The sequence below is a fragment of the Caretta caretta genome, chromosome 5 (assembly GCF_965140235.1).
Source record: "Caretta caretta isolate rCarCar2 chromosome 5, rCarCar1.hap1, whole genome shotgun sequence".
Classification (NCBI taxonomy): Eukaryota; Metazoa; Chordata; order Testudines; family Cheloniidae; genus Caretta; species Caretta caretta.
Window position 1 is genome coordinate 34,739,816 of NC_134210.1, and position 27,625 is coordinate 34,767,440.

Sequence of the window (27,625 nt, forward strand, 5' to 3'; positions counted from 1 at the left end):
TCATGCCGAGGCCCCGAACCCTCACTGAATACTAAAATGCATAGCCAGAAACCACTCAGGCTCACCTGTGTGTTAGCAAGGTTAAAACTGACAAGTTAAGTATGTGTTCAGTGTTTAGACTTTATGAAATGCTTGTATTGCATTGATCTCACTTCTAACAGTCACAGCCCATGGTATAAAGTTATATTGAGTGTTTACATTGTAAACCTCTGTAATTGTGTAACAGAAAAGAAGCATCAATTAGTGTAAAGTATTGGTTCTGCTCCCTCAAAGGCCCACTAAAACCAAACGAGGCATTGTGAAACAAAGGACAAAGACTGTGTTTATTGCTCTCCACCACACCCAAGAAGAGAAGACCTGCATGTGAACTCATCCCATCAGCCTGAACTCTGGGGGAAGGGAATAAAAATGCCTGACAAGAAGGGACTGTATCACTATGCTGCTTGGAATTCAATATTTCTAAGGGATCCCCAAGCTGCTTAGTTGAGGTTAGCCCTAAAGGACACACGACTCTTACATATACAGAAGCTACCATTACCTTTTGGAACTTAAGACGGTCACAATCGCACTACATTGATGATATCTTCATCATCTGGACTCATGGAAAAGAAGCCCTTGAGGAATTCCACCATGATTTCAACAATTTCCATCCCACCAACCACCTCAGCCTGGACCAGTCCACACAAGAGATCCACTTCCTGGACACTACGGGTCTAATAAGCGATGGTCACATAAACACCACCCTAACCCGGAAACCTACTGACCGCTATGCTTACCTACATGCCTCCAGCTTTCATCCAGACCACACCACACGATCCATTGTCTACAGCCAAGCTCTACGATACAACCGCATTTGCTCCAACCCCTCAGACAGAAACACCTACAAGAGCTCTATCAAGCGTTCTTACAACTACAATACCCACCTGCTGAAGTGAAGAAACAGATTGACAGAGCCAGAAGCGTACCCAGAAGTCACCTACTACAGGACAGGCCCAACAAAGATAACAACAGAACGCCACTAGCCATCACCTTCAGCCCCCCAACTAAAACCTCTCCAACGCATCATCAAGGATCTACAACCTATTCTGAAGGACGACCCATCACGCTCACAGATCTCGGGAGACAGGCCAGTCCTTGCCTACAGACAGCCCCCCCAACCTGAAGCAAATACTCACTAGCAACCACACAACAAAACCACTAACCCAGGAACCTCTCCTTGCAACAAAGCCCATTGCCAACTGTGTCCACATATCTATTCAGGGGACACCATCATAGGGCCTAATCACATCAGCCACACTATCAGAGGATTGTTCACCTGCACATCTACCAATGTGATATATGCCATCATGTGCCAGCAATGCCCCTCTGCCATGTACATTGGCCAAACTGGACAGTCTCTACGTAAAAGAATAAATGGATACAAATCAGACGTCGAGAATTATAACATTCAAAAACCAATCAGAGAACACTTCAATCTCTTTGGTCACTCGATTACAGACCTAAAAGTGGCAATTCTTCAACAAAAAAAACTTCAAAAACAGACTCCAATGAGAGACTGCTGAATTGGAATTAATTTGCAAACTGGATATAATTAACTTCGGCTTGAATAAAGACTGGGAGTGGATGGGTCATTATTCAAAGTAAAAACTATCCCTCCCCCCCACACACACACACACAGTTCCTCACACGTTCTTGTCAACTGCTGGAAATGGCCCACCTTGATTATTGCTACAAAAGGTTCCCCCCCACCCTTCCTGCTGGTAATAGCTCACCTTACCTAATCACTCTTGTTACAGTGTGTACGGTAACACCCATTTTTTCATGTTCTCTGTGTATATAAATCTCCCCACTGTATTTTCGATTGCATGCATCCAATGATGTGAGCTGTAGCTCACAAAAGCTTATGCTCAAATAAATTGGTTAGTCTCCAAGGTGCCACAAGTACTCCTTTTCTTTTTGTGGATACAGACTAACACGGCTACTACTCTGAAACAATTGATACAGAAGACCTTGAACAGCTATGCAAAGATAAGGGAATAGCCTTTAAAAGGACAGCCCCAGATCAGGAACTGAGAGCTTTGCTCATACATTTTGACCTGGCATCCAAGCACCTTCCCGCCCCAGATACCACTGCAATGGAACTGGTCTGATTAAGGCACCCGAGAGCCTGGGAAGAACAGGAGCACAAGGGACTGATGGCAGAACACAGACATGGAAGACCAAAGAAACCAAGGAAGCGGATGAGAGAGCCTACCAAAGATGCACAGCCAGTGAATGGGTCAAGGAGAAAGCCCACCAAAAACACATGAAGCTGAGCTAGAAGCTGAGAGGACACACCAGAAACAGATGGCCGCTCATGCACTGCAGCTCAGAGTATCAGTGCAGCAAAAGAAGTGTCCCCACCTAGTGCGTGCGTACACCCACCCACCCCAAATACAGGGAGTCAGGAGAAACTCTGCCCAATTTATTAAAAAAAAAAAAAAAAAAAGACACCACTGAACTGCTTGGTAACTCCAGTTAAAGTAGCAAACTGCTGAATATTGATTCCTTACCAGGGCAGTGGACCTTTAATATCTGCACTGTCCAGGAGAGGGGGCTGCACAGTGCAGAACACACGTTTTGAGAAAACTGAGTGTGTGTTGGGGTCACCCTGCAAAGTGATAACCCAGGCTGGTGGAAGCCAGAATGTGGCTGGAGTGTTGCTGACAGGCTGCTGGGGTCAGAGCTGCTGCTGTACCCGGGCACTCACGGTGTGACCTGCACTGCATGCTGTTAGGCTGTTTGTGATCAGTTCTGGTTGGGAGCTACATCTGCAAAACACTGTGAGGCACCCGAGGTTGTAAGTCAGGCAATGATAACACCTCACTGGTCTGGACTGCACACTGAATATGATGGTAGCTATTTTTTTTTTTAAAAACACAAAATAAAGCGAAATTAAAAGCTATGCTGCTTAACAGGAGAGCACTTGGGACACAAGCAACACTGCTACTCCAAAGGCAGTTTATTTAACTTACTGATGCACTGCCTCTTCTTTATAGCCTATTCTATCTGGGGTTAAACTAAGCAGTTTAACCAATAGTTGTGGGTTGCATTTGCACTAATCATAAGGCAGAAGCTGCTTAGAGGTGTGCTTTGACATGTGCTCTAATTATTTTAATTTGGACAGATATTAGTATAAATTTTTCTAGAGAGGCAACGGGTGACTGGTTATACCTTGCAGCTGTTAAAACTGTTTTCGGTAATCCTGTCAGATCTTATAAGCTAAGCAGGGTCAGGCCAAATCGGTATTTGAAAAGAAGACTTACCCATATTTCTGTGGAACAGAACTAGTGATGCTGTTGATTCAGCAGTTAGAGGGGAAAGCTCTAAAGGATGTATCTACATTACAGACTTTTACGATTTTCAACATATTTGCTAAGGATCAAGTTAGCTGACATGATGCTGGCCACAAGTGATGGGCAGTGCAGTATTCAGTACTACGTCAGCTAGCTAACACAATGCTAAACAATTCTGTAAAATAAACAAACCCTGAGGATCTTAGCCTTGGAATCCTGGTAAGATTCCAATTCAAGAATAATTCTACCTACCTAAATTACTGTTTGTGGACACAGTACTCTTCACTTTCTGTCAGAGATTGTGGCCAAACATTCTTGGCCACAATTGAACTGCTGCCACTTTCCATTCCATTAGGCTACGCACACACTAAGATTCTTTCTGAAAAGAATCAACAGCAGAAGCAGTAACACAGAACCCTAGTGTAGACAAGGCTCCAAGGAACTACTGGTGTTTTAATCTTTGTGTAACTTAAACTTGTCCATAAGCCAGTTGATGGACAAGCCAATGGTTAAAATACCAGTGGTACCTCATCTATACTCCCACACACCATTGCTACCAGTCCAGCTGCACTGGTGGTAGCAATGGAGGGAAGATTTTCAAGGGGGGCAGGGGGGAGAGGGGGAATCCTGTAGCACAGATAAGGTTAACGTCTTTCTTACCTTCACTGGGAAATTGAGAGGTTTAATTCATTTCATGCTTAGAAAGTAAGTAAGTATTTGGGTGCTGTGGACTAAGTTACATATTTATATATAAATATACAGATACACACATTTACCATTTTCATTATTTTTTTTTTTTAAATGTTGGTGTGGATTAAAGTCAATTTATACAAAACTTTAGTTAACTATAGTTTACCAGAAATCTCAGCAACTGTTGTAGACAAAAAAACCCCACCCACACACCATCAGAATTTAAATTTAAATCATGTTTTCTATGTTAAGTTCCTCTGCATTATTCTTAAATTTAAAAATCCAAAACTCAGAAGGGCAAGCACTTTATTAAATGTGAAAGTGTATAATAATGCTTTGATAGTATAAGCCAGCGGTTCTCAAATTTTTTTTTTTCCCCCCACAGACCACTTGAAAATTACTGAGGGTCTTAGCGGACCACTGAATGATTTTTCCAAATGTTGTTTGTACCATTAGCTAACTATTGTAAAGCGCTTTGGATAAAAGCACTATATAAAAAAAACTTAATGAACTTTTTTTGTTCTACAAATAAAAGCACACAACTCATAATTTTAATATCAGTAGTCTTATCTTTCTAATGCGATGGATGTGGCCTCTCCCCCCTGCTGCGGTAGTCCCCGAGCTGGGGCTGGGAAGGAGGAGAGTCTCTCCCTGGCCACAGAGCAGAGGTTGGGAAGGAGGGCTGTCTCTCCTCTGCAGCCGCAGCCAGGGAGCTGGGGAAAGTTGCCTCTTTCTCTGGCCGCCGCAGCTCTGCACATCCCAAATTCCCCCCACCCCCTCTTCTCATCCCACTGCCCCCTCCCACCTACCCTCTACTCCCCCCCACAAGACCACCACCTCACTTACATGTGCATCTTCTCCAGAGTCCAGGCACCTAATTAGTGGAGCCACGCATGCGTGGCTCCACTAATTAGGTGGGTGGCCCTTTATTCTCTAAGGCCAGTCATTCTCTAAGGCTGCCCAGATGCACACCTTAGAAGGAATTATCCACGGACCACAGTTTGAGAGCCTTTGGTATAAGCAATACACAACAGTTTACTTTACAAAAAACAAGATCCTTTTGTGAATCATGTTACCAACTCCTGCTTTGAAATACCTGATATTTTTTTTTACCTCATGTGCATAAACACTAACAAAAGCTATTCACCTCGTTTGAATGTTTGCTTCCTATGTAAATGCCAGTTCTACGAACAGCAGACGTGAGATGGATACATTCAGACATTAACAAAATTAAAATAAATTACCAAGAATTTAATTTACTAGGAAATCAAATGTTTAATTTTTGAGAAATGAGCCATCAGCCTTTTTTTTTTTTTTTAAGTCAGGTTTTGTTTGAAGGTAGCCTGCAAAAGAGATTTTTATCAATGATTGTTAAGCCCTTTTTGACTTCTTTATGATGTATGAAGAAGGCATAAGAAAGTTTTGTGTGGGTACTGGGTCCCTTCTCTCTCCCCCCAAAAAAATTTTGTAACTGATGTTCTTACATTTCTACTCTGGTCTTCTCTGAACTCGCTAAAGAAGCTCTGTAATGCCTTAATTAAAAGGATCAGTATTTTGAATTTGTAAAAGGAAGCTTTTTTCACTCATGTTTCACAGGTATTTGTGTAAAGATGGTCTTAAATCCCTTCCCTTTAAATAGCTCCACTTCCAATCTATTGTGATGCCATACATCCATTAGGCCTACAGTCACCTACAGAGGTCAAGACTGGACATGACCTAAATATAAACTTCTAATGAAAAAAAAACACTGAAAAGGCCGTTTCAGACCTTCTTTATATCTCATAAAGAAGTCCAAAAAGTAACAAAACCAATTTCTCCCATTTTTAAGGTCCCCTTTAAATTTGTTTGATCATTTTTATATGTAATCAAATACACCAAGCTGTGCTTCCAATGCATTTATGCAGTTCATGAAACTCAAAAAAACCTTTTAAATGAAATTCAAGAGATCTTGTTTTACACTGTGGGGGACAAAAGTTACAAGCTACCAGTTATACACTTTGGGTGATTTCTACACATAAAAATTTATTATGTTGTTTAAGCTGTAATATTTTTAGCATATGAACTAATTGAACAAATGTCAGCCACATTAACATAAGAGGAGTAATTGTGATTTAAGACATCAAATGAATTGAACACTTCGCTGAAAATGTCTGGAAGCCACAGACCTCAAAACACCATCAATGGAGCAATTATGGGACTGTCTGCTTTACCAATAAGGATATTATGGAATCTCCATCTGGGCTTCCTAAGGATTTGCGGAGATCCGCAGAAGCGACCAGTAAATTATGTAGGACCATCAGCTTTCATTCCCACCCCCACCTTATTTTTGGAGAAGGAGGGCAGAAGAATCACAAAGGCTGCTTAACACAAAAACAAGCAGAACTTAGTACTTCCTGCTTTCTAAACGCTTTTGGTGTTGGGAGTAAAAATACATGTTTAAGCCACCTGCCCATTATAAGGGCATCAACTTAATTTTACAAAAAATTAAAATAGTGTGACATCAACTCTTAGAAAACCTATTTCAATAAAAAAATTGTGACATTTTTACTTCATTTTCAAAGATTTAAAATAAAAATTTCCTCACAATGTCAAAGTCAAATTGAGCAGTTCAGAGAATCTGCAAGTAAAAAAAACAAACTGATTTTTATTGCCCAACCTGAAATAAGTGCAGAGATATAACAAGTGAAAAGTAAACTTGACATTTTTTAACTTCTCACTAAGAGGTTACTAGCAATAGGGAAATTTTGTTGCTTACAACTTATGATTTAAGTTGACAGGGTTGCTTTTATACTTTTGTATATTTTTTTAAAATTTAGAGCACATACGTAACCCTTGGATTTGTGTTAAAATTACCCAGCACAAAAATTAAACTTAGTATGGTGAAACAATATAAAAAGATCTTTTTTAATATAGATGCCATTTAAATTTTAATTTGGATTTCTAGTCGGTACTCAGACTCAATATTGATTGTGGATCTAGCATGATATTTTAGCAAAGGAAAGAATTTTTTGTTGCAAACTAAAGTAAGTTAAACAGTGGAAAGTATAATTTGAACATTTCAGTACAAACATTAACTAAGATTACATTTTTTATTCTAGTATGCAATATTACTAACATTTTAGGCTGTGTACATAGTCAATAAGCGCATGTTTCACATTAATTAAGGAAAACTAAATTGTACTCAAGCTCTGTAATGGGGTGGATACTTTCAGAATGCAACTGCAATAGGACAAGAGCAAGAATGTAGCTTGTCTAAACTAGCTTATACATGCCTACTGATAGGGAAAGAAATACAAAAATATGTTGCCATTGCTGGAATTTTGAAACTTACAAGGTATTACAGACCCAGTTCTACATTTATCTGATGTTCCCATTATCAATTCTAATATGGGCAAATGTTTTTCCCATGTCCAAGTGAAACATTAAGTTAGTTTCCACCCCTTTGCCCCAACCCTACAAGACTATGCTAGCTAACTGCCATCTACAATACAGTAGAACCTCAAAGATACAAACAATATAGTTATGGACTTACTGGTCAACCAGACACCCCATGAAACCGGAAGTCATCAATAAAAAAAACCACACCACACAAACAGCAGTAAATACTGTACTGCCTCATGGCTTTAGCCCTGGGGGTCATGGCTTGAGCTACCGGGGGGCAGCGTCAGAGCTCTGGGCAGGGGTTTTTTTTTGGGGGGGGGGAGGAGAAGGGAGAGAGAAGGGGTTTCTGACCCTTAGGAGCAAAAAGGCTCAGGGCTTTAGATGGGGGGAGTGCTAGGGCTCGAGGCTTCAGCCCCGTGGCTCCATTCCCAGCTTCAGCCCCAGCAATTCCCCTCTAGATAAAGCCCCGATCCTTGGCTGAAACTGGGAGCAGAGCCGTGGGGCTGAAGCCCTGATCCCTGGTGCCTCTCCCCCAGGTCTTAAAGCCCTGAGCCCTGGTACTCTCAGGGGGGCAGAAACCCTGAGCCCCCGGCCCCAGGAGCCCTGGCACCTACTGGGATCAGAAACCCCGACCCCTGCAGCCCCAACTTCCCCATGGCTGAAGTCCATAACATTTTGTTCAGAGTTATGGATAACCTCCATTCCTGAGGTGTCCATAACTCTGAGGTTCTTCTGTACTTCAGAAATTGGAACATCTAAACAAAGTCCCAAGTCTGCTCTTCTTTGTTGCTTTCTAGTGCTATGTTCACTTCACCCCCCAAAAAATAATTTTTTTATATATAACACTAACTATATAGATAGATTTGTTTTATTTTAACTCTGTTGCTGCGCTAACCTGAAGCTCTGCAGCATTTCTGCTCATCTTCGCACAAATCAGACGAGGAAAGAACAACAAAAGAACCAGTTCAGGTAGTTAGACTGCCCACTACTCTGAACACTTTTGTCCCCCTCCGCTGAGAGAATTAGTATAGCACTGTACTTCTACCCACAGGAAATTGAAGAAAGATTCAGAGAACTCATTGCACTGAAGTTTTTCTTTAGCTAGCCCAGGTTTCAGCCATCACACAATAAAGTACCTCTGAAGGGGAGCTGTATCCCAAGTTAACACTTGCAGTCTTTCACCATCCTACTATTGCAACTGATTTTGTGCTTTAAATGTTGTTTACTTACAGTTTATTGTTGCTTTCTGTAAGGATTTTACATGGTAAGCATGAAAGTAAAGAAAAAAATAACTTAAAACATTTGCATCTACAGTTGTAATGAAAAATACTAATTTTTCAAGTATATTTTATGTTTGATCCAAGTGTGAAAGGGCTATTATTTATTAATAATAAACTATTAGACAGCAACAGTCACATTTAAAGAGAGATTGGTTCCTTTCCCCCACCCCCTTCCCTGGATGAGCTCCTACCCTACAAAAACAGAACAAAGTATGCACCCTTCAACTCATATCCTGACTTTCTTAAACAAAAGAACACCCCCACAATGTTTACTGGTTATTCTACCTGGAATTACCGATGGCAAATCTACCAGATGATATGCAATTTCCAAAGCTTTGGTTTCTTTCATTCCTGACTAAAAAGTGCTACTGGTAGTAACAAATTGGGAGCCTTGTCTTTCTCGGATCTGGGCCATTTCATTCACCACAAGGCTTTTACTTTGCAGTTATGAAAGCATCCAACCAATTTTGAACAATGGAAACCACCGCATTGAAATATTTAGTGCCCAGAATGGAGGTTCAAGAATGGAAATAACTCCTTTATCACTCTACAGTACATTAGCACACTAGTTCTGCACCAAAATAAAAACAAACACAAAGTCTAATAGCTCCTCCTCATAAACCAATACATATAAACATAAATCCAAATTACAGAAGGCACATTCCTTTATGTTCCAGACGCAAGATAGTAAAAGTCTTAGACTCACAGGGGACAATTTCTGTACTAGACCTCTTAGGGCGAGATCCACGCTTCATAGAAAATGGTAATTGTTTAAAACCTTCTGCAATGTCTTCATTAAACTTGAGAAGCTTTAAAAAGAACTAGGGAAAGAAGCTCTTGTTTTAAAAAACTGGACTTCAATCCTGCAACTTATTCCACATGGGTGGACCCCTTCTAGCCATGGCCCCAACTCAACAGGTCGCTGAATTGGAATTAATTTGCAAACTGGATACAATTAACTTAGGCTTGAATAGAGACTGGGAGTGGATGGGTCATTACACAAAGTAAAACTATTTCCCCATGTTTACATGTGTCCCCCCCCCACACCCCGCCCCGCCCCTCAGACATTCCTGTTAACTGCTGGAAATGGCCCACCTTGATTATCACTACAAAAGGTTTTCTCCTCCCCCCCCCACCTCCACCACCCCCCAGCTCTCCTGCTGGTAATAGCTCATCTTAAGTGATCACTCTCCTTACAGTGTGTATGGTAAAAAGAAAAGGAGTACTTGTGGCACCTTAGAGACTAACCAATTTATTTGAGCATGAGCTTTCGTGAGCTACAGCTCACTTCATCGGATTTTTTCATGTTCTGTGTGTATATAAAACTCCTCACTGTATTTTCCACTGAATTCGTCGGATGAAATGAGCTGTAGCTCACGAAAGCTCATGCTCAAATAAATTGGTTAGTCTCCAAGGTGCCACTAGTACTCTTTTTCTTTTTGCAAATACAGTCTAACACTGCTGCTACTCTGAAACTGTCAGTATGGGCACAAGCATCTGCTTGTAAGGGAGCTTTAGTTCTTAACTTCTTGGGAGGGAAAGGCAGAATGAAACATTTGGCATCTGAAGCAAAACAAGAGATAGCTAGCAAAAACTGAGCCTAACACGAGAGTTTATTTTTATCATTATTTGCATTATCATAGTGCCTAGAAGCCTTAGTCAAGGACCAGGGTTCTTTATGTTAGGTGCTGAACAAACAGAACAAAAAGTCCATGTCTCAGAAGGTTTCCGATCTAAGTATCTTGAGTAGGGTTTTTTTTTTTAAGCCATCACCTAAATAAGTTACTAGCAGCTACAGAGACTGACATTTTAAGACCATGTAAAATAGAAAGAGCACACAGAAGGAAGCTTTTATCTGCTAATTATCTGCAGTTGCTTGGTACAGATTTGAGCAGTCATCTTGCAGTTAACTTAGCAAACAATAACCAGCCAGTGATTGATCACTCAGAATTGTTGCAACTTCTGTGCAACAATGCTTTTCCCACTTCTCCTGCATAACAAGTGTAAACACACGACACTCCCACCAATTATAACTAATAAAAGGAACCAGAGAGTTCTGGTTTTTGGATAACTGTACACAAAAAGCCAGAAAAAGAGACCTTGGAGATCATGAGATTAAAGTCTGTAGCATAACTAATTATGCTGACCTGCATCTACATTACAGACTACAGAAGATTCAAAGTTGGAATTTACTTATGGTGTAATATTCCATGCAAAATGTTTTGCTACCATGTGTACTGGAGTTACACATTGCAGCTTCAAGAAGATTCCTTTCTTTCTACACAAGAAAATACAGCCCTTAAGCATATTCCATTAACAACATTTCCCCATGTAACGCCTGCCATTCTGTGTACAGTTCTCCTTTAACTATTAAGAAAATGCTAGGCTCATGTTTTCCTTTACTAGTAGCACACGCACACAAATCTTCCTAGGGCTTTTTAAAGCCCTTTAGAGATACTGCTCTACTTAAATACAATAGTTTTTAAAAAAAAACACACACCTGATTTTTGAGGTAAGGAGAAATGGGACTAATGGAATGTCAATGATATCAGGACAGGAGCTAGGGGAGTTCTTAGAACTATCATTATGAAAATTTCTTGACTAGATCAAGGTTTCTCAAATTTCACTGCACTGCAAACCCTTTCTGACAACAAAAATTACTACATGACCCCAGGGAGGGGACTGAGTTCCCCAAACCCTGCTGCCCTAGGTGTGGGGACCAAAGGATGGCCACAAGCCCCACTGCCCCAGGTGGGGGGAGGACCCAAAGCCGAAACTCAAGGACTTCAGCCACAGGCAAGAGGCTTGTAACCTGAGCCCAGCTGCCCAGGGCTGAAGCCATGGGCTTCAGCTTCAGCCCTGGGTCTCAGGCTTCGGCCCCAGGCCCCTGCAAGTGTAAGCCAGCCCTGGCAACCCCATTAAAATGGGGTCACGACCCACTTGGGGTCCCGACACACAGTTTGAGAACTGCTGGACTCGTAGACAACACTGTCTACTCCTCTAGCCAATTTTCTCACTAAAAATGTTTTCCATGACAAAGTTTTAACTGGAATGGACCCTAATGGTTCAAAAAACAACAGAAGATAGCTTAAGACTAATCTGAAGTTTCATGGAATGGCAAAAGGGTTTCTTTAGATTTCTGAATTTTTGTTCCTATTGTGCTGAAACTTGAGGCTCCAAAAACTCTGAGGCAAGCACAAAAAGTTGTAAAGACATTTCACGTTATTCTGCAGAATACACAGGCTGTCAGTTCAATTTTTGCTGCACTGGGAAGTCAAGTATAATTTGGCAGGCCAAAAAAGAATGAAGAGCAACTAGCAAAAGACACAAAAACTAACAGCAAAAATGTTTAAGTACATCAGATGCAGGAAGCCTGCCAAACAATCAGTGGGATCAAGATGCTAAAAGGAACACTCAAAGAAGCAAGGCCGTTGTGAAGAAGCTAAACAAATTCTTCGCATTAGTCTTCACTGCAAGAGATTATGAGGGAGATTCCCAGACCTCAGCCACTCTTCTTAGGTGACAAATGTCAGGAACTGTACCAGACTGAAGTGTCATTAGAGGTAGTTTTGGAATACATTGATAAACTGAACAGTAATAAGTCACCAGGCCCACATGGTATTCACCCAAGAGTTCTGAAAGAATTCCTAGGATATTGATATACTAACTGCGATATCTAACCTATTGGTTAGATTTGCTTCTGGACCAGATGACTGGAGTGTAGCTAATGGGACACCAATTTTATTTTCATTTTTTTTATTTTATTTTATTTTTAATATAAAGGCTCTAGAGGTGACCCTAGCAATTACAGACCAGTAAGCCTAACTTCAGTACCAAGCAAATTGGTTGAAACTATAGTGAAGAACAGAATCATCAGACACACATATCATGATTTCTTGGGGAAAGAATCCACACAGCTTTTGTAAAGGGAAGTCATGCCTCAATCTATTAGAATTCTTTGATGGGGTAAACAAACATGTGGATTAGGGTGATCCAGTGGATATAGTGTATAGAAAACCTCTGACAAGGTCCCTCACCAAAAGACACTTAAGCAAAATATGTAGTCATGGATAAGAGGGATGGTCCTCTCATGGATCAGTGACGAGTTAAAACAGGGCTTCCCAAACTGTGGGCAGTGGCTCACAGGTAAACCCGACAGAATCCCAGGTGGTCCACTGGCAGGGGCAGAGATTGGGGGGCATGTAGGGATGTTGCCCCCAAAAAACTACATCTTTTCACTCCCCTCCCAACCCTGACCCTTCGGTGCAATTCCAGGATGCACAGCACCATCCACTTGCCCCGCCTGACAGATCCTGCTTGGAGAGCATGTGTAGAGGAGGGTTTTGGGGGGCGGTCTGGAAGATTGGGATTTTTCGGGGGTAGGGGAGAAGCTGGGGTCAGAGAAGTAGCAGAGGGGCAGCTAGAAGGTTTCTTTCTCCCTTCCTCAGCAACTGGCTTGCAGGTGGCAGGGCAGTGGGAGGGTTGGGTGGTTTGCTATTTTGCAATGAGGAGTATCAAGCTCTTCTTCCCCACCCCCCAGGGCACTGACCTGTCCCCTTCCCCTCTCCATATTCTAGGAGCCACCCTCCATTGCAGGCTGCTCACTGTGCCCTCCTCAACCATCCATCCCTTGCCAGGGTGCAGCACAAAGCTGCACGTGGGAACATCCTTAGCAGTTCGGCTCTCTCAGCCATTTTGCGAACTGCGGGCTCTCCTGCCCCATTCCCCACAAACTTGGGTTCCCCCACCTCACACTCCCACCCACACAATGGAGGCTGACACACCCCTTCCAACACCCTTAACTCTACATATGCCACAACCCAACCCACCCCCTCCAACTCCTCATGAGCCATCAGTGTCCTTCATCTTGGATGAAACTGATCTGTGTCGCCCTCACCCCTGTGCCCCAGGGCTAGGCAGGGGTTCTCTGGGGCTGAATCCCTGCTTTGACTAGGGGTATCAGGTTCAATCTCCTTTCTCCAGCTGGCAGGGGTGCTCTCCCACCTGCAGCAAGAGAACTGGGCCCTACAGGCTGAGCTGACACTGACAGTCACAGAGTTTAAAAGACAGTAAACAAAAGGCAAGAACAATTAGTCAGTTTTCAGAAAGGAGAGAGGTAAATAGCTGTGTCCTCCAGAGGTCTACACTGGGACCAGAATGTTCAACATTCACAAGTGACCTGGAAAAAACAGTGAGGCAGCAATGTTTGCAGACAATACAAAATTACTCAACACAGTTAAGTCCAAAGCTATCTGCAAAGAATTAAAAGGGATCTCACAAAAGTGGGTGACTGTGCAACAAAATGGAAGATGAAAAGCAATGTTGATAAGTGGGAAGTTATTTACATTGGAAAACATAACCCTTACCATACATACAAGATGATGGGGTCTAATTTAGCTGTTACCACTCAAAAAAGCTCTTGGAATTTTTGTAGAAAAACCTCTGAAAAATCTGTTCCACGTGCAGCAGCAGTCAGAAAAACTAACAATGGATAGATAAGAAGAGAAAAAAATCACAAGGCCACTACATAAATCCATGGTCCATCCACACCTTGAATACAGAGCACTGTTCTAGTCAGCCCCCTCCCAAAAAAAGGGTATGCAAGAATTGGAAAAGGTACAGAGAAAGGCAACAAAAATGAGCAGGGTACGAAACAGCTTTCATATGAAGACAGGTTTCAGTTTAAAAAGACTAGGATTGTTCAGCTTGGAAGAGACGCAAATAAAGGTGGATGTGAAAGATCTATAAAATCATGACGGGATGAAGAAAGTGAATAGGGAAGTGTTACCTACTCCTTCACATCACACAAGAACCAGGGGTCACACAATAAAATTAATAGGCAGAAGTTTAAAACAAAAGGAAATTCTTCTCCCAATGCACAGTCCACCTGTGGAACTTGTTGCCAGGGGATGTTGTAAAGGTCAAAAGTACAACTGGTTTAAAAAAAAATTAGTTAAGTTCATGGAGAATAGGTACACCAATGGCTATCAGCCAAGATGGTCAGGGATGCAAACTCATGCTCTGGGTGTCCCTAAGTCTATGACTGCCACATGCTGGGACTGGATGACAGTGGATGGGATCATGCAATAACTGCCTTGTTCTGTACATTCCCTTTGATGAACATGGCACTGTTGGAAGGCAGGATACTGAACTAGATGGACCATTGGTCTGATGCAGTATGGCCAGTCTTACGTTCACTCAGTCTTTTTACCCTCCTCTAAAGTCATAAGTGGGATAAGGCACATCTATCATGGACAAGATAGCCTCTCACCACACCCCACATCAGCACCTGCAATTCGAGGGGACCTCAGCTCTCTGACTACAGGGTGGAGTTTGCAGGGGTTAAGAATCTTCAGCCACCTGTATCAGCCTAGAGAGTCTTGCCTCCTCTGGGCCCAACCCACAGGGGAAGTGAGTTCTATGGGCCCATGGTGCTCAGACTCCAGCAATATCCAGGGCCTTAGGGCCCAGCACCTCCAATGTTTGGGGCCGGGTCTCTCCCCCAGCTCCTCCTGCCACCCCAACATGCCTCCCTGAGTGGCCCCCTGCTCCCGCATACCTCCCCTGGGCCCCAGAGCATCCCTGCCTCTCTGCTGGTCCCCGGCATCAACTGCTGCCGCAGGCTCCTATTGCCCCCCATCCACTATTGCCAAGGCAGGCCGACCCTGCCCCTGCCCTTCCCTTCAGACCCTTCCCTTTTCTGGCAGGACCCTCCACCAGCACAGGGCCCACCCCCTCCCGCAGTCACCACTCCTACCCCATGCTGGGCAAGGGACAGACCCATCCCCCACCCCAGTGAGGCTACAGTGAGGGGCAGTAGCAGGGGAGGAGGTGCACATATGATGGCAGCTCTTCCTCTCGACACCCACCCCAGGGGAGGTGAGGAGGCTTCCTGGACCTGAGAGGGACCCTAGGAGCACGTGCAGTGACAGTGGTGCGAGGTGAGTGTGCTGCTGGGGGGGTACACTCGCACTTCAAAGCGCTGTGTCAGGAGCGTTCCCGCAGCAGCGTTTTGAAGTTTCCAGCGTAGAGGGGATTAGCTCCGAGCGCTGGAAGAGCAGCTACACTAGCGCTTTAAAGTGCTCAGAGGGGTGATTTTTCACACCCCTGAGCCAGCAGGTTAGAGTGCTATAAAATTTAAGTGTAGACAAGCCCTTAGTCTCAAAGACTACTGTTGCTCACTCTTCATCAGCCAACAGCCTCTCCACATGGTAAGCAGTTCAGATCCCTAGGCAAACCAACAAGAAATTGTCCTGCAATCTTCACAATGTTCTTCCCCCATTCTTCCCACGCACCTCTCAGGTGTCAACTGTCTCTATTCCTCTCCATAAAGTGTAAAATGTGAACTCAAAGTATGAATTTAGACATAAACACTATTTCAGCTACAGCTGAGAGTTTTATACCAAAGAGCTTCTACAATGCAGTTTTGACAAAACTGAAAGTTGAAGATTTGAGATAGCACGTAAGTTGAAAACACAAACTCCAAATATACAGAAATCGTGAGTAAGATTTTTTTTTTTTGGGTGTCTTGAGTTTTTTTAAATTTTTTTTTTTTTTTCGCATTTGCCTTCCAGTTTTAGAGACTTAAGAGTTCACATTTTCAAATTTTAATCTATATCCACGAGGGCTAGACTTTTTATTTTTTTTAAATGAAAGTTGATATTCGCATGCAATCACACCACTCCAGGAGCTAGCTCTATAAGAAAAACACCAAACCTTGTGAGACTTAAGATAGTGAGCCCTGACAACAATGAAAACGTACCAAAAGTTGCAGCCTGCACTGAATATTAAGAGGAGGAATATGCAGTAGTTATTTTATTCATTTTCAGTGTCAATAAAAACCTCTACTTTTAAACTGAACTTGAAACTCCCACAGAATTCAGCACCACGATGTCAAATATGGAGCCCTTGTTGAAGAATTTAGGAATGGTGATATGGGTCCCTAGCTATACTGAATTTAGGGAGGGGAGATCACAGTATAGCCTAGAAGAAAAGGAGGACTTGTGGCACCTTAGAGACTAACCAATTTATTTGAGCATAGGCTTTCGTGAGCTACAGCTCACTTCATCGGACGCATTCAGTGGAAAATACAGTGAGGGGATTTATATACATACACAACATGAAAAAATGGGTGTTACCATACACACTGTAAGGAGAGTGATCACTTAAGATGAGCTAATACTAGCAGGAGAGTGGGGGGGTTGGGCGGATCAAAGTGGGCCATTTCCAGCAGTTAACAAGAACGTCTGAGGAACAGTGGGGGAGGGACACATAAACATGGGGAAATAGTTTTACTTTGTGTAATGACCCATCCACTCCCAGTCTCTATTTAAGCCTAAGTTAATTGTATCCAGTTTGCAAATTAATTCCAATTCAGCAGTCTCTCGTTGGAGTCTGTTTTTGAAGTCTTTTTATTGAAGAATTGCCACTTTTAGGTCTGTAATCGAGTGACCAGAGAGATTGAAGTGTTCTCCGACTGGTTTATGAATGTTATAATTCTTGACATCTGATTTATGTCCATTTATTCTTTTACGTAGAGACTGTCCAATTTGGCCAATGTACATGGCAGAGGGGCATTGCTGGCACATGATGGCATATATCACATTGATAGGTGTGCAAGTGAACGAGCCTCTGATAGTGTGGCTGATGTGATTAGGCCCTATGATGGTGTCCCCTATCCTGAAGGATGACCCATCACTCTCACAAATCTTGGGAGACAGGCCGGTCCTTGCCTACAGACAGCCCCCCCAACCTGAAGCAAATACTCACCAGCAACCACACAACAGAACCACTAACCCAGGAACCTATCCTTGCAACAAAGCCCGTTGCCAACTGTGTCCACATATCTATTCAGGGGACACCATCATGGGGCCTAATCACATCAGCCACACTATCAGAGGCTCGTTCACCTGCACATCTACCAGAACTCAAATTTTCCAGTGGCAACACAAACTAGTTTGAACTTTCGTTTTCATTATCATTTGGAAACAGAAATTTTCCCCCTTTCTGCTCACTCAGGTGCCAAGAGAATGATAAGGATATTGCCATGTTAACTCAGTAAAACCTAATTACCCATTTCAGAAAGCAGTTACAATCTTTAGTTCAGCAAATACTCCCCATAATATGTGCAGATTCTAAACCCAGAAGGAACCACTATGATCATCTAGTCTGACCTCCTGTATAACACAGGTCATAAAACTTACCCAGAATAATTCTCAGAGCACATCTTTTAGAAAAACCAAGTAATCTTGACTTTAAAATGGTCAGTGATGGAGAATCCACCATGACCTTTTGGTAAGTTATTTCAATGGTTGATTACTCTCACTGTTAAAATTTTACATCTTATTTCCAGTCTGAATTGTCTAGCTTCAGCTTCCAGCTATTGGATCATATTATACCTCTCTCTGGTAAACTGAAGAGCCTATAAAATATTTGATCATCATGTAGGGACTGACAGCCTGTAATCACATCATCCCTTAGACTATTTATCTTAACACAGGGAAGGCTATCACTATAATGCAAGCTTTCTAATCCTTTCACGATTCTCCTTAATTTGGAAAGAGTTCAGAGAAAAGTATCAATAATCTCCTTGAACTGTGGGGACTAGAACTGGACACCGTATTCCAGCAGCAGTTGCACCAGTGCCAAATACAGACATAAATAATCTCCCTACTCCTACTCAAGATTGCCCTGTTTATGCATCCCAGGACAACATTCGCTCATTTGGCCACAGCATCGTACTGGGAGATCATGTTCAGCTGATTGTCCACCACAACACACACACACACACACCCCCCAGATCTTTTTCAGTCACTGCTTCCCAGGATAGAGTTCCCCCATCCTTTCCTCCATTCCTACATTTACATTTACCTGTATTAAAATACTTGTTTGCTTGCAACCAGTTTACCATGTGATCCAGCTCAGTCTATTAGTAACCTGATCTCTTCATGATTTACTACTTCCTCAAAATTGAGGTTATCTGCAAACTTGATCAGTGATGATTTTACGTTTTCTTCCAAGTATTAAATAGTGTAGGACTAAGAACCGATTACTGTGGGACTTCACTGAAAACAGACCTGCTTGCTCCATTATGATTCCCCATTTACAGTTACATTTTGAGACCTATCAGTTAGCCAGTTTTTAATCCATTTAATGTGTGCCATGTTAATTTTATATCAGTCTAGTTTTTTAATCAAAGTGTTGTGTAGGACCCAGTCAAGAACCTTACAGAAGTATATTATTTCAAACACTATTACCTTTATCTCATTTAAAAAAAAAAATCAAATTAGTGTGACAGGATCTATTTTCCATTAACCCATGTTGATTTGTATTAAGTTATTGTCTTTTAATTCTTTATTTATTGAGTCCCATATCAGCTGCTCCATTATCTTTATCAGGATCCATGTCAAGCTGAATTGATTCTTCTGAGAGAAGAGATACTGCCATGAGCAAGCTTCTTTAAGCACCTTGGATGAACCAGATTCTTGAGTTCACAACTTTGACACAGGTTTCTGTTTTTTCTTTTGTGGGTTGTTTTTTTTTTAAACTAGGAGGCAGTTCCCAGAATTACTGCCATTACAATGCAGTGCTGCTTATGATTGCAATACTGCCAATCAGAGACCTTGCAGTAGTTTTGGTTTGTAATGTACTTTTGCCACATCAGCTGCGTGAGGTTATAATATCTCAGAAAATTGCTTTTGATGCAAGTTACTTTACTAGTTCCTGCCTACAACAGAAATAAGCAGCAGAGCTTCCTTCACAATCAAGAGAAACAACATTCATGACTCCAGACAACATGACAATGCACACCCAGTGATCTTGCATCCATAATTTTCCTTCTTTCCCCATATTATTTCTTTACCTACTAGCATATTTTATAGTTTTCCATATATTAAAGTGCCTCATCATCAAAGTCACAAATGCCTTCCCTACTTCTTAAACAGATGGAGAGGATGACACCTTGACATAAGCCAGCAAACTTTAGAGAGCACAATGCTTCCAAGAATGGCAACTGGACACCTCAGCCAAAATACAACCCAATAGTTTGTACTGACTGTATATGGCTACAGAAAGAGAGAACTCATAAGAGGGGAGTTTTTTTAAATGGTTGCAGAGCAAGGAAGTAAGGAGGAAGGGAATGCCAAACATTCACCTGCTAGTAACATTATAGATAATAAATGAGAGGCATACAAACACCAATGCCAAATAACCCTGAAGAAAAAACCCCAGCATATCCCTGGTGTGAGATCTCCCCCTCCTCATCCAATGGACAGTAAATACTTGCCTAGAAAATTTTAGTGAAAAGCAATTCTCACGTGGGAACGGCTGCTCTGAAAGTTCACTTGAAAAATAATCATGAAAGGAATATTTCAGTAGCCTGTCTCAGAGAGAGAGAGAGGGAGAGAAAAAGGGAGAAAAAAGTAAGGAAAAAAAACACATGAAATCGATCAGAAACCACTGAATGATCTACCACAGATTACCCACTTGCCTAGCCATACCCACCTGTAATTCTGATTAGATTATAAAAGAAACTATGATAAGGGTAGGCTTTCAATGATGAATACCACACTGACAGACACTAGATCATACATGAGAGATTATTTTGGAGACACCATATTTGAAGTTCAATGTATTGAACTTTAACAAGTCAGGAAAGCTAAGATGCTTTGACCAAACTGTACTCAAGAATTGCAGTTTAAAGTCAATGGGACTTGTGCTCCTAAGTCACTTAGGTGCCTAAATATGGGTTTAGCAGCTACGGTTAGAAAATTTTGGCCAGTGTTTAATAAAGTTATTGTGAATTATTTTAATGTATTGAAAGTCTAAATAACTTTTCATTATTAACAATAAAGTAATTATGTTTGATATGACAAAGATGATATGACACTAAGAAAAGTTTAATACAAATACCAATTTTAGCCCTTGATGCTGCAAACACTTACGGACATGCTTAACTTAAAAGGACATGAAGTCAATGGGACTATCCATGTGAGTAAGATTATGTAACCTGCTTAACTGTATGCAAAATCAGGGACTTAATTTTCAGTGTAATTTTTTTTGCCTATAGCAGTTTTGTAAAACTCCAATAAGATGCCCTAGCAACATGGCCATTTTAAACATCTGAATTTATTTTATTATAAAATTTTAACCAAAAGTTACAGTAGGACAAATTTCAAAATTTAGTTTTATAAACCCTCATTCAGGTTTAAATCAATGACTTCTTTTAAATCTGAAGAAGAGAAGATTGAGGGGGGACATGATAACAGTTTTCAAGTAAACAAAAGGCTGTTATAAAGAGGAGGGTGATAAATTGTTCTCCATAGCCGCTGAGGACAAGACACATAATGGGGCTTAAATTGCAGCAAGGGAGATTTAGGTTAGACATTAGGAAAGCACTGGAACAAATTACTTAGGGGATTGTCTAGCCTGTTCTTAAAAATGGAGATTCCACGAACACCTGCCAGCGATAGTCAAGATAATAGTTCTGCCACAGAGCGGGGGAATGAATTAGATTATATACTGAGGTCCCTTCCAGTCCTACAGCTGTATGATTTCCCTGAAATCTCATGAGTTAAATCACTTTGATTAACTTGCTCCACCCTGACAAAGTGGCTTTCATCATATCTGAAAGTGGTAAAAGCATCAGACTGATGTTTTTTCATTATAAGAAAACTATTGAGTATGCAGTATAAATCATGCATGCCATTAAGAAAGTTTCTAGGGAAAGGCTCCTCGGCCACCTAAGCTTTGCATAGTAAGTTCTGAATATAAGAGTCAAAGTGATGCAGTTATGCTACAAGCTTTTCCAGAACCGCTTAAAACTAAATATGAGGTGTAACAGAAATACAGAAAAAGATGGACTCAGGCCAGGAGTCAAAGCTAATTTTGGGTCTGGTCCTGAGCATTGTTTGAGCATCCTCAACATCCTGCTGATATTAATGGATGTTGCAAATGCTTTGACTTCCTGGGATCAAGCCCGTTGAAGCCAACCATGAGAGGCTCCGACCAAAAGAAGTGCCTATAGCATGCATGGCCTTCATTGCAAGGATCTTGGAGTGAAAGCCTGGGAGAGGGCTGCTGGTGGGTAGCAGGAGCCTGCAGCAGCCTCCCCCATCCTATCCTGCTTCCCATTACCCTTCACTTCCTCCCTGTGCCCTTCCCCATTTCGCTTGTCACCATTTCAACCTCTCACCTCCCTCTCTGGGAAGGGCCTGTTGCAGCCAACAACTACTAAGTCCTTCCACCACAATGCCAGCTGCTTCATGCTAGCTGAGCACCAAAGGGAGCATCAAAAGCACAGAAGAAAACTCCCTGCTCTTAGGGCTGATGCACAGTGGCCCCTGATCACTGAGAAGAATCACTGCTTTCTCTCTGCAACCCACCCGAATAAGAGATTCGAGCAAGGCAGAAATACATGACACCAAGCAGCTTTGGCTACAACTTTCAATCAGCTTTCACGATTTCCTTCACATTCATCGAGTGGCAGAAAAAATGATGCAAGTCATTCTGTGACTAGCATCCAGAGTTGGATGCAATACAAGCATCAGTGTCAGTCACCGCTGCCGTTCCTGCACATCAAATAACAAAGGTCTCTATTCTAACACGGAGTGCAATGAGCCTTTGTCTTTCAGGCTGATTGAATGGGTGATATGAAAATTCTCACCTGACTGACCACCCACATGTTTTGTCTGAGCAGATTGTGAATGCTTCCTGGACCACTGTCATTTACCACCATTCACAGACTATTTCATGGAAAAGAGGCAGAAGAGATAAAAGTTAAGAAATAAGTTAAGGAGTACTTGTGGCACCTTAGAGACTAACCAATTTATTTGAGCATGAGCTTTCGTGAGCTACAGCTCACTTCATCGGATGCATACTGTGGATACTGCAGCAGACTTTATATACACACACAGAGATCATGAAACAATACCTCCTCCCACCCCACTGTCCTGCTGGTAATAGCTTATCTAAAGTGATCATCAAGTTGGGCCATTTCCAGCACAAATCCAGGTTTTCTCACCCTCCACCTCCCCACACACAAACTCACTCTCCTGCTGGTAATAGCCCATCCAAAGTGACAACTCTCTGTGGGCCATTTCTAGCACAAATCCAGGTTCTCTCACCCCCCCACCCCCATACACACACAAACTCACTCTCCTGCTGGCAATAGCTCATCCAAACTGACCACTCTTGGCCCAACTTGATGATCACTTTAGATAAGCTATTACCAGCAGGACAGTGGGGTGGGAGGACGTATTGTTTCATGATCTCTGTGTGTATATAAAGTCTGCTACAGTATCCACGGTATGCATCCAATGAAGTGAGCTGTAGCTCATGAAAGCTCATGCTCAAATAAATTGGTTAGTCTCTAAGGTGCCACAAGTACTCCTTTTCTTTTTGCAAATACAGACTAACACGGCTGTTACTCTGAAACAAGAAATAAGTTGTCAGCCAAACTAAAACTCATATCTCAATGCTCAAGTTTTTTTGTGAAGAAGAAAATGAAGGCTAGATTAAAAAAATACACTGTATGCATCCAAAAGCAACATACTGTAACTGCCAGAGATCATTTGTTCTGGTTTCAGAGTTTCACACAGATATGAACACAATTTCAACCTTTTATTCCTTTATTTTGTATAATATTTTTTGTTTGAAACTGTTAGTACTGAATAGTGCAACTATTCTCACTCTAAGAAAAGGAGGGCATCTTTCTCTGCTGTGAAAATTATAGTCACATTAGTAGTCAGTGTTCTCTGGTCCTAAATGAAGGCAGCTCAAAGACTGGCCCATGTCAACACTGAATCAGCTTTTGGATTTGAGCTGTGAATGTAGCTCTCCCTACCTACAATAAACCCAGCCTGGTTGAAGTAGGGATGTGTAGTCCAAACCCCCAAGTTTTGTATAGTGCAGCAAATGTACACTGCCTTGTACAATAGGTGAATTGTGAGAAACAATCAAGATCCTGTCTTGAAGAGGCTAGATTCCAAAAAACACTTGCAGTTACAGTACCAAATGAAACAAAAACTACAGGACCACCTCACAAAATAGATGTGCAAAAGACTTCTCAAGAGATAAACCAAGAGAAAGTTTGTCATATTATAAGTGAAACATCATTCCAAGCATGCTAGACTGCTTGAAAGAAGGCATGAAGTTAGGAATGGACAAAGGGAGCAGCTAGGCCAGTAGTTCTCTACCAGGAGAAGGTATATCCTTGGAGGGTATGCAGAGGTCTTTCACAGGGTAGATCAACTCATCTAGATATTTGCCTAGTTTTACAGCAGGCTACATAAAAATCACTAGAAGACAGTACAAACTAAAGTTTCATACAGACAATGGTGACTTGTTTATACTGATCTATATGCTATAGAATGAAATGCAAATACAATATTTATATTCCAGTTGATTTATTTTATCATTATATGGTAAAAATGAGAAAGTCAGCAATTTTTAGTAAAAGTGTGCCGTGACACTTTTGTATTTGTATGTCTAATTTTGTAAGCTAGTCATTTTTAACTGAGATGAAATTTAGGGGTATGCAAGACAAATCAGACTCCTGAAAGGGGTACAATAGTCTGGAAAGGTTGAGAACCACTCAGCTAGGCAACAGGCCTGGCTGGAGCATAAGGAACAGGAAAAAGGCATAAAAGAGTGCATTTACATTTCTTTTTTAAAAGCTGCTCTCCCCACAGCCTTGCATTAGTTTGCAAACACACTACCAGTTTTCAAAATTCATTAAACTTATTCATCTCACAATGATGTATGTTCCACAGAATTTCCGTAGCAGTCATGCAGGTTAGCTTTTGCTGTGAAAAGTACATGAGATAGCTAGTTTCATCTGGCCATAAGTTGATAGAGGAAAATAAACTGCTCCAGGCTCTTGAGAAACCACACAGCAAGTTCACTGTCAGTATTCCATTAACTAGGTTCTTAAAGAGAACTTTACCTACCATGAAAGCTTATGCTCATATAAATTGATTAGTCTCTAAGGTGCCACAAGTACTCCTTTTCTTTTTACCTATCATTTCAATTATACAGAGCTCTCCCCCCCCCAGCCCGACTCAAGCCTAGCATACAACTTAAAAACATGAAGTCTCTAAATAAAGCATTTCCACTCCAAAATAAGTCCAAGCTGCATGTATTCAAACCCAACATTTAGGTAAATGTTGAATATAGTGCCCCTCCCCCCCCCCCCCCCCCCAGCTCCATCAGCAGAGAAAAAAAATCAGGTCAGCTGTTAGAGGGTGCTTTCATTTCAATGATCCAACCTTGCAACAGAAAGGACAGAGAGGTCTTGCTCACTAGTCAACAAGACAATCTCTAAAACTCACAATTGTGTGTCATGTGTAAGATAGAACTAGATAAATATTACAGCTTCAAAGCCAAGAAAAAAACCCCTCCTTCATCTCACGGGACACTGACATCTTCCTACAAGATGGAATGGCAAGAAGAGAGCTGCTTTTTATTTAAAATATTTACTAATAAACAAGAAGTAAAACCATAACACCCTGAAAAAATATGAAACTGAGTTGAATGGAGAGAGAATGTTCATTAGTTTCCCATTTTAAAATTTAAGAAATCAGTTAAGCAGGAATCTCATTAAAATGTGACTATCCAACTCACTACATAGCCTAGCCATTTGGTACATTTTCTTGGTAGTGACCCATACATTAGAGCATGAACAAGTTAACTACCACGCTGGCCTGAAGTATACACCTGTGATACAATCTTTGCAGACAAAGAAAGGAAACATTCATTAAGCAACATTAGAGTTACTTGTGAATACCAAACTACTCAAGTGCAGTACTGGTCATGTCCAAGGTTACAATTTAGTTCATTCAACCATATCCTATGTTAATGCATTTAGGAAAAAAACAGTGACCTAGGTCATAACTTTAGAGATCTAATAACAACCAAATGAGTGGGGCTACAGAGCACTTTAGCAAAACCATTCTGGTTTATTGGCCTTTAATAGTTCTGTAAGAGTGATAAAGATCGAACAAGAGAAATACTCCATTTCCCAATCAGGAACTCATGCAAGGACATATTGGAAAAGTTCTCAGGGCATACACACAATTTAGACATGCGTGCGCCCTTAGAGCAGATTACAACATTGGAGAAAGATCATATTTTAACCAGGTTTAGAATTACCCCACAGAGCCTTCTCTGGATTATTGACACTGTATTAAAAGTGTGTGTGAGTGTGTGAAGTGGGCCCATGAAAGCTCATGCTCAAATAAATTTGTTAGTCTCTAAGGTGCCACAAGTACTCCTGTTCTTTTTGCGGATACAGGATAACACGGCTGCTACTCTGAAATTTTTAATACAGTGTCAATAATCCAGAGAAGGCTCTGCCTCATAATTCTAAGCCTGATAAAGTATGATATTTCTCCAATGTTGTAAAACTGTTCTGAGAGCCGATTTAAAGTTGGTCTTTTACTTACTCACTTTAGGGTTCCACCAGTCTCCAATAAAAGCCTTTAAAACACTATGTGGCAACAAATGCGATTTTCTAAGTAAATGTAATTATAATGGAGTATTCTATAACATGTCTGGTTGAGCCAATTTACCATGAGGATGCAAGACAGGAAAGAAAGGAGAGCGGGGGAGGAGGGGAAGCACACAATTTACACCCAATACCTACCAGATAATCCATGTACTGGTGAATAGAGAGGATCTATTGTTGCTCTGGGGTCCCAAGGGGCTCTCTGCTCCTCTCGGATGGATTTAGGTGGGGAGTGGGTCTCTGCTGCCAGAACGTCTCAAGACTGTAAAGGGTTGAGTGGGTCTGCAGCTATTCAGGAGGAGTTTTGGCTGGAAGGTCTCTGCTGCTAACCGGTCTCTGAAGCTTGGCGTCTCTAACGTTCTTTGCAGGAAAGTCTTTGGGGTGCAAAGGGGAGGAAGCAAGTCTCCCTGGGTATCAGGAAGGTCTCTGTTACTCCTGCTAGGAAGATCTCAGAGGAGACACGAAGGGTCCCTGCTGCCGGCAGGAAGGTGCAGTGGTCTCTGGCACTGCTACTGAGCGGAGGGGTTCCAGGGGCATAGGGTGGGGTCCCAGGGGTGAGGTCTCTGCAGCTAGCAGGGAAGGTCCCAGCGCGGTGGGTGGTCTTTGTTATTACTGCACAGAGGAGGGGTGCAGGGGGCTCCGTTCCTGGCAGGACGGTCCCAGCAGGGTAGGATGGGGTCGGGTTGGGTCTCTGGCAGGAAGGTCCCCCCCAGCACCGCCTCCCCGGGCAGAGAGCGGGTATCTGGGGCTGTCCCTCCCTCCCTCGCCGCCGCCAGCCAGACTAACCCTGCAGGTTTCTCCCCGCGACGGCCAGCGGAGCGCGCGGAGCAGACTCGGCGGGGGAGGCGCCCGGGACAGCCCAGCCCAGCCCAGCCCTGAGCCTGTGCAGCCCGCAGCGCCCTATGTTTCAGGAACTGGGGGGCGCTCTCCCCGCAGCGTCACCATCAGCTGATCGCACACGTGGGACGCCGAGAGGCGACTCTTAAAGGGACACACACAGCGCTCGAGGGGAGGCGTGCCCCGGGCGCGGAGAGGGGCGTGAGGGGCAGTGCAAAGGGGGGGCGGGCTGGGGGCGGTGGATGGACCGCGGGGATCCTGGCTGCGGGCACCGCGCGCCCTGTGCTGACCGGGATCCCGGCTCCGCCCCCATCTCAGGTTTGGGGGAGGTTCCCTCAGGCCGGCCGCACGAGGCAGCGGCGGCGGCTGTTCACTGCTGCAGGGGGAGGTGGAGAGGCATGAAGCCCTCCCCGCACCCCAGGGCGCTGCGCTTTCCGCCCGCCTCCCCCCGCCCTGCGGCTGCAGCGTTCCCCTGCTTCCCATGCGCCCGTGGACCTGGGCGCACGTGCTCCCCCTCCGAGGTCGGTCGGTCGGTCCCTCCCTCCCTTCCGTCCGTCTGCTTGCACGGGGCTGGTGAGGCTCCGGCGGGCCTGGGGGTC

General features: G+C 42.7%; 1 protein-coding gene across 6 annotated transcripts in view; it reads right to left on the minus strand.

Annotated features, from left to right (window-relative positions):
* ARL15 (ARF like GTPase 15) overlaps positions 1-27,358 on the minus strand; it is a 334,819-nt gene extending 307,461 nt beyond the window's left edge. The window contains exon 1 of one of the 6 annotated variants that reach the window (XR_012668398.1): positions 26,328-27,358. Coding sequence is in view for 4 of the 6 variants with exons in the window: in XM_048851825.2 (XP_048707782.1) it covers positions 26,328-26,339 (12 nt within the window). In the remaining 2 variants the exon portion in view is untranslated. The remainder of the gene's footprint in view (positions 1-26,327) is intronic. The other 5 variants (XM_048851826.2, XM_048851825.2, XM_075128468.1 and 2 more) reach the window with 5 other exon arrangements.
* Between the last annotated feature and the right edge of the window lie 267 nt (positions 27,359-27,625).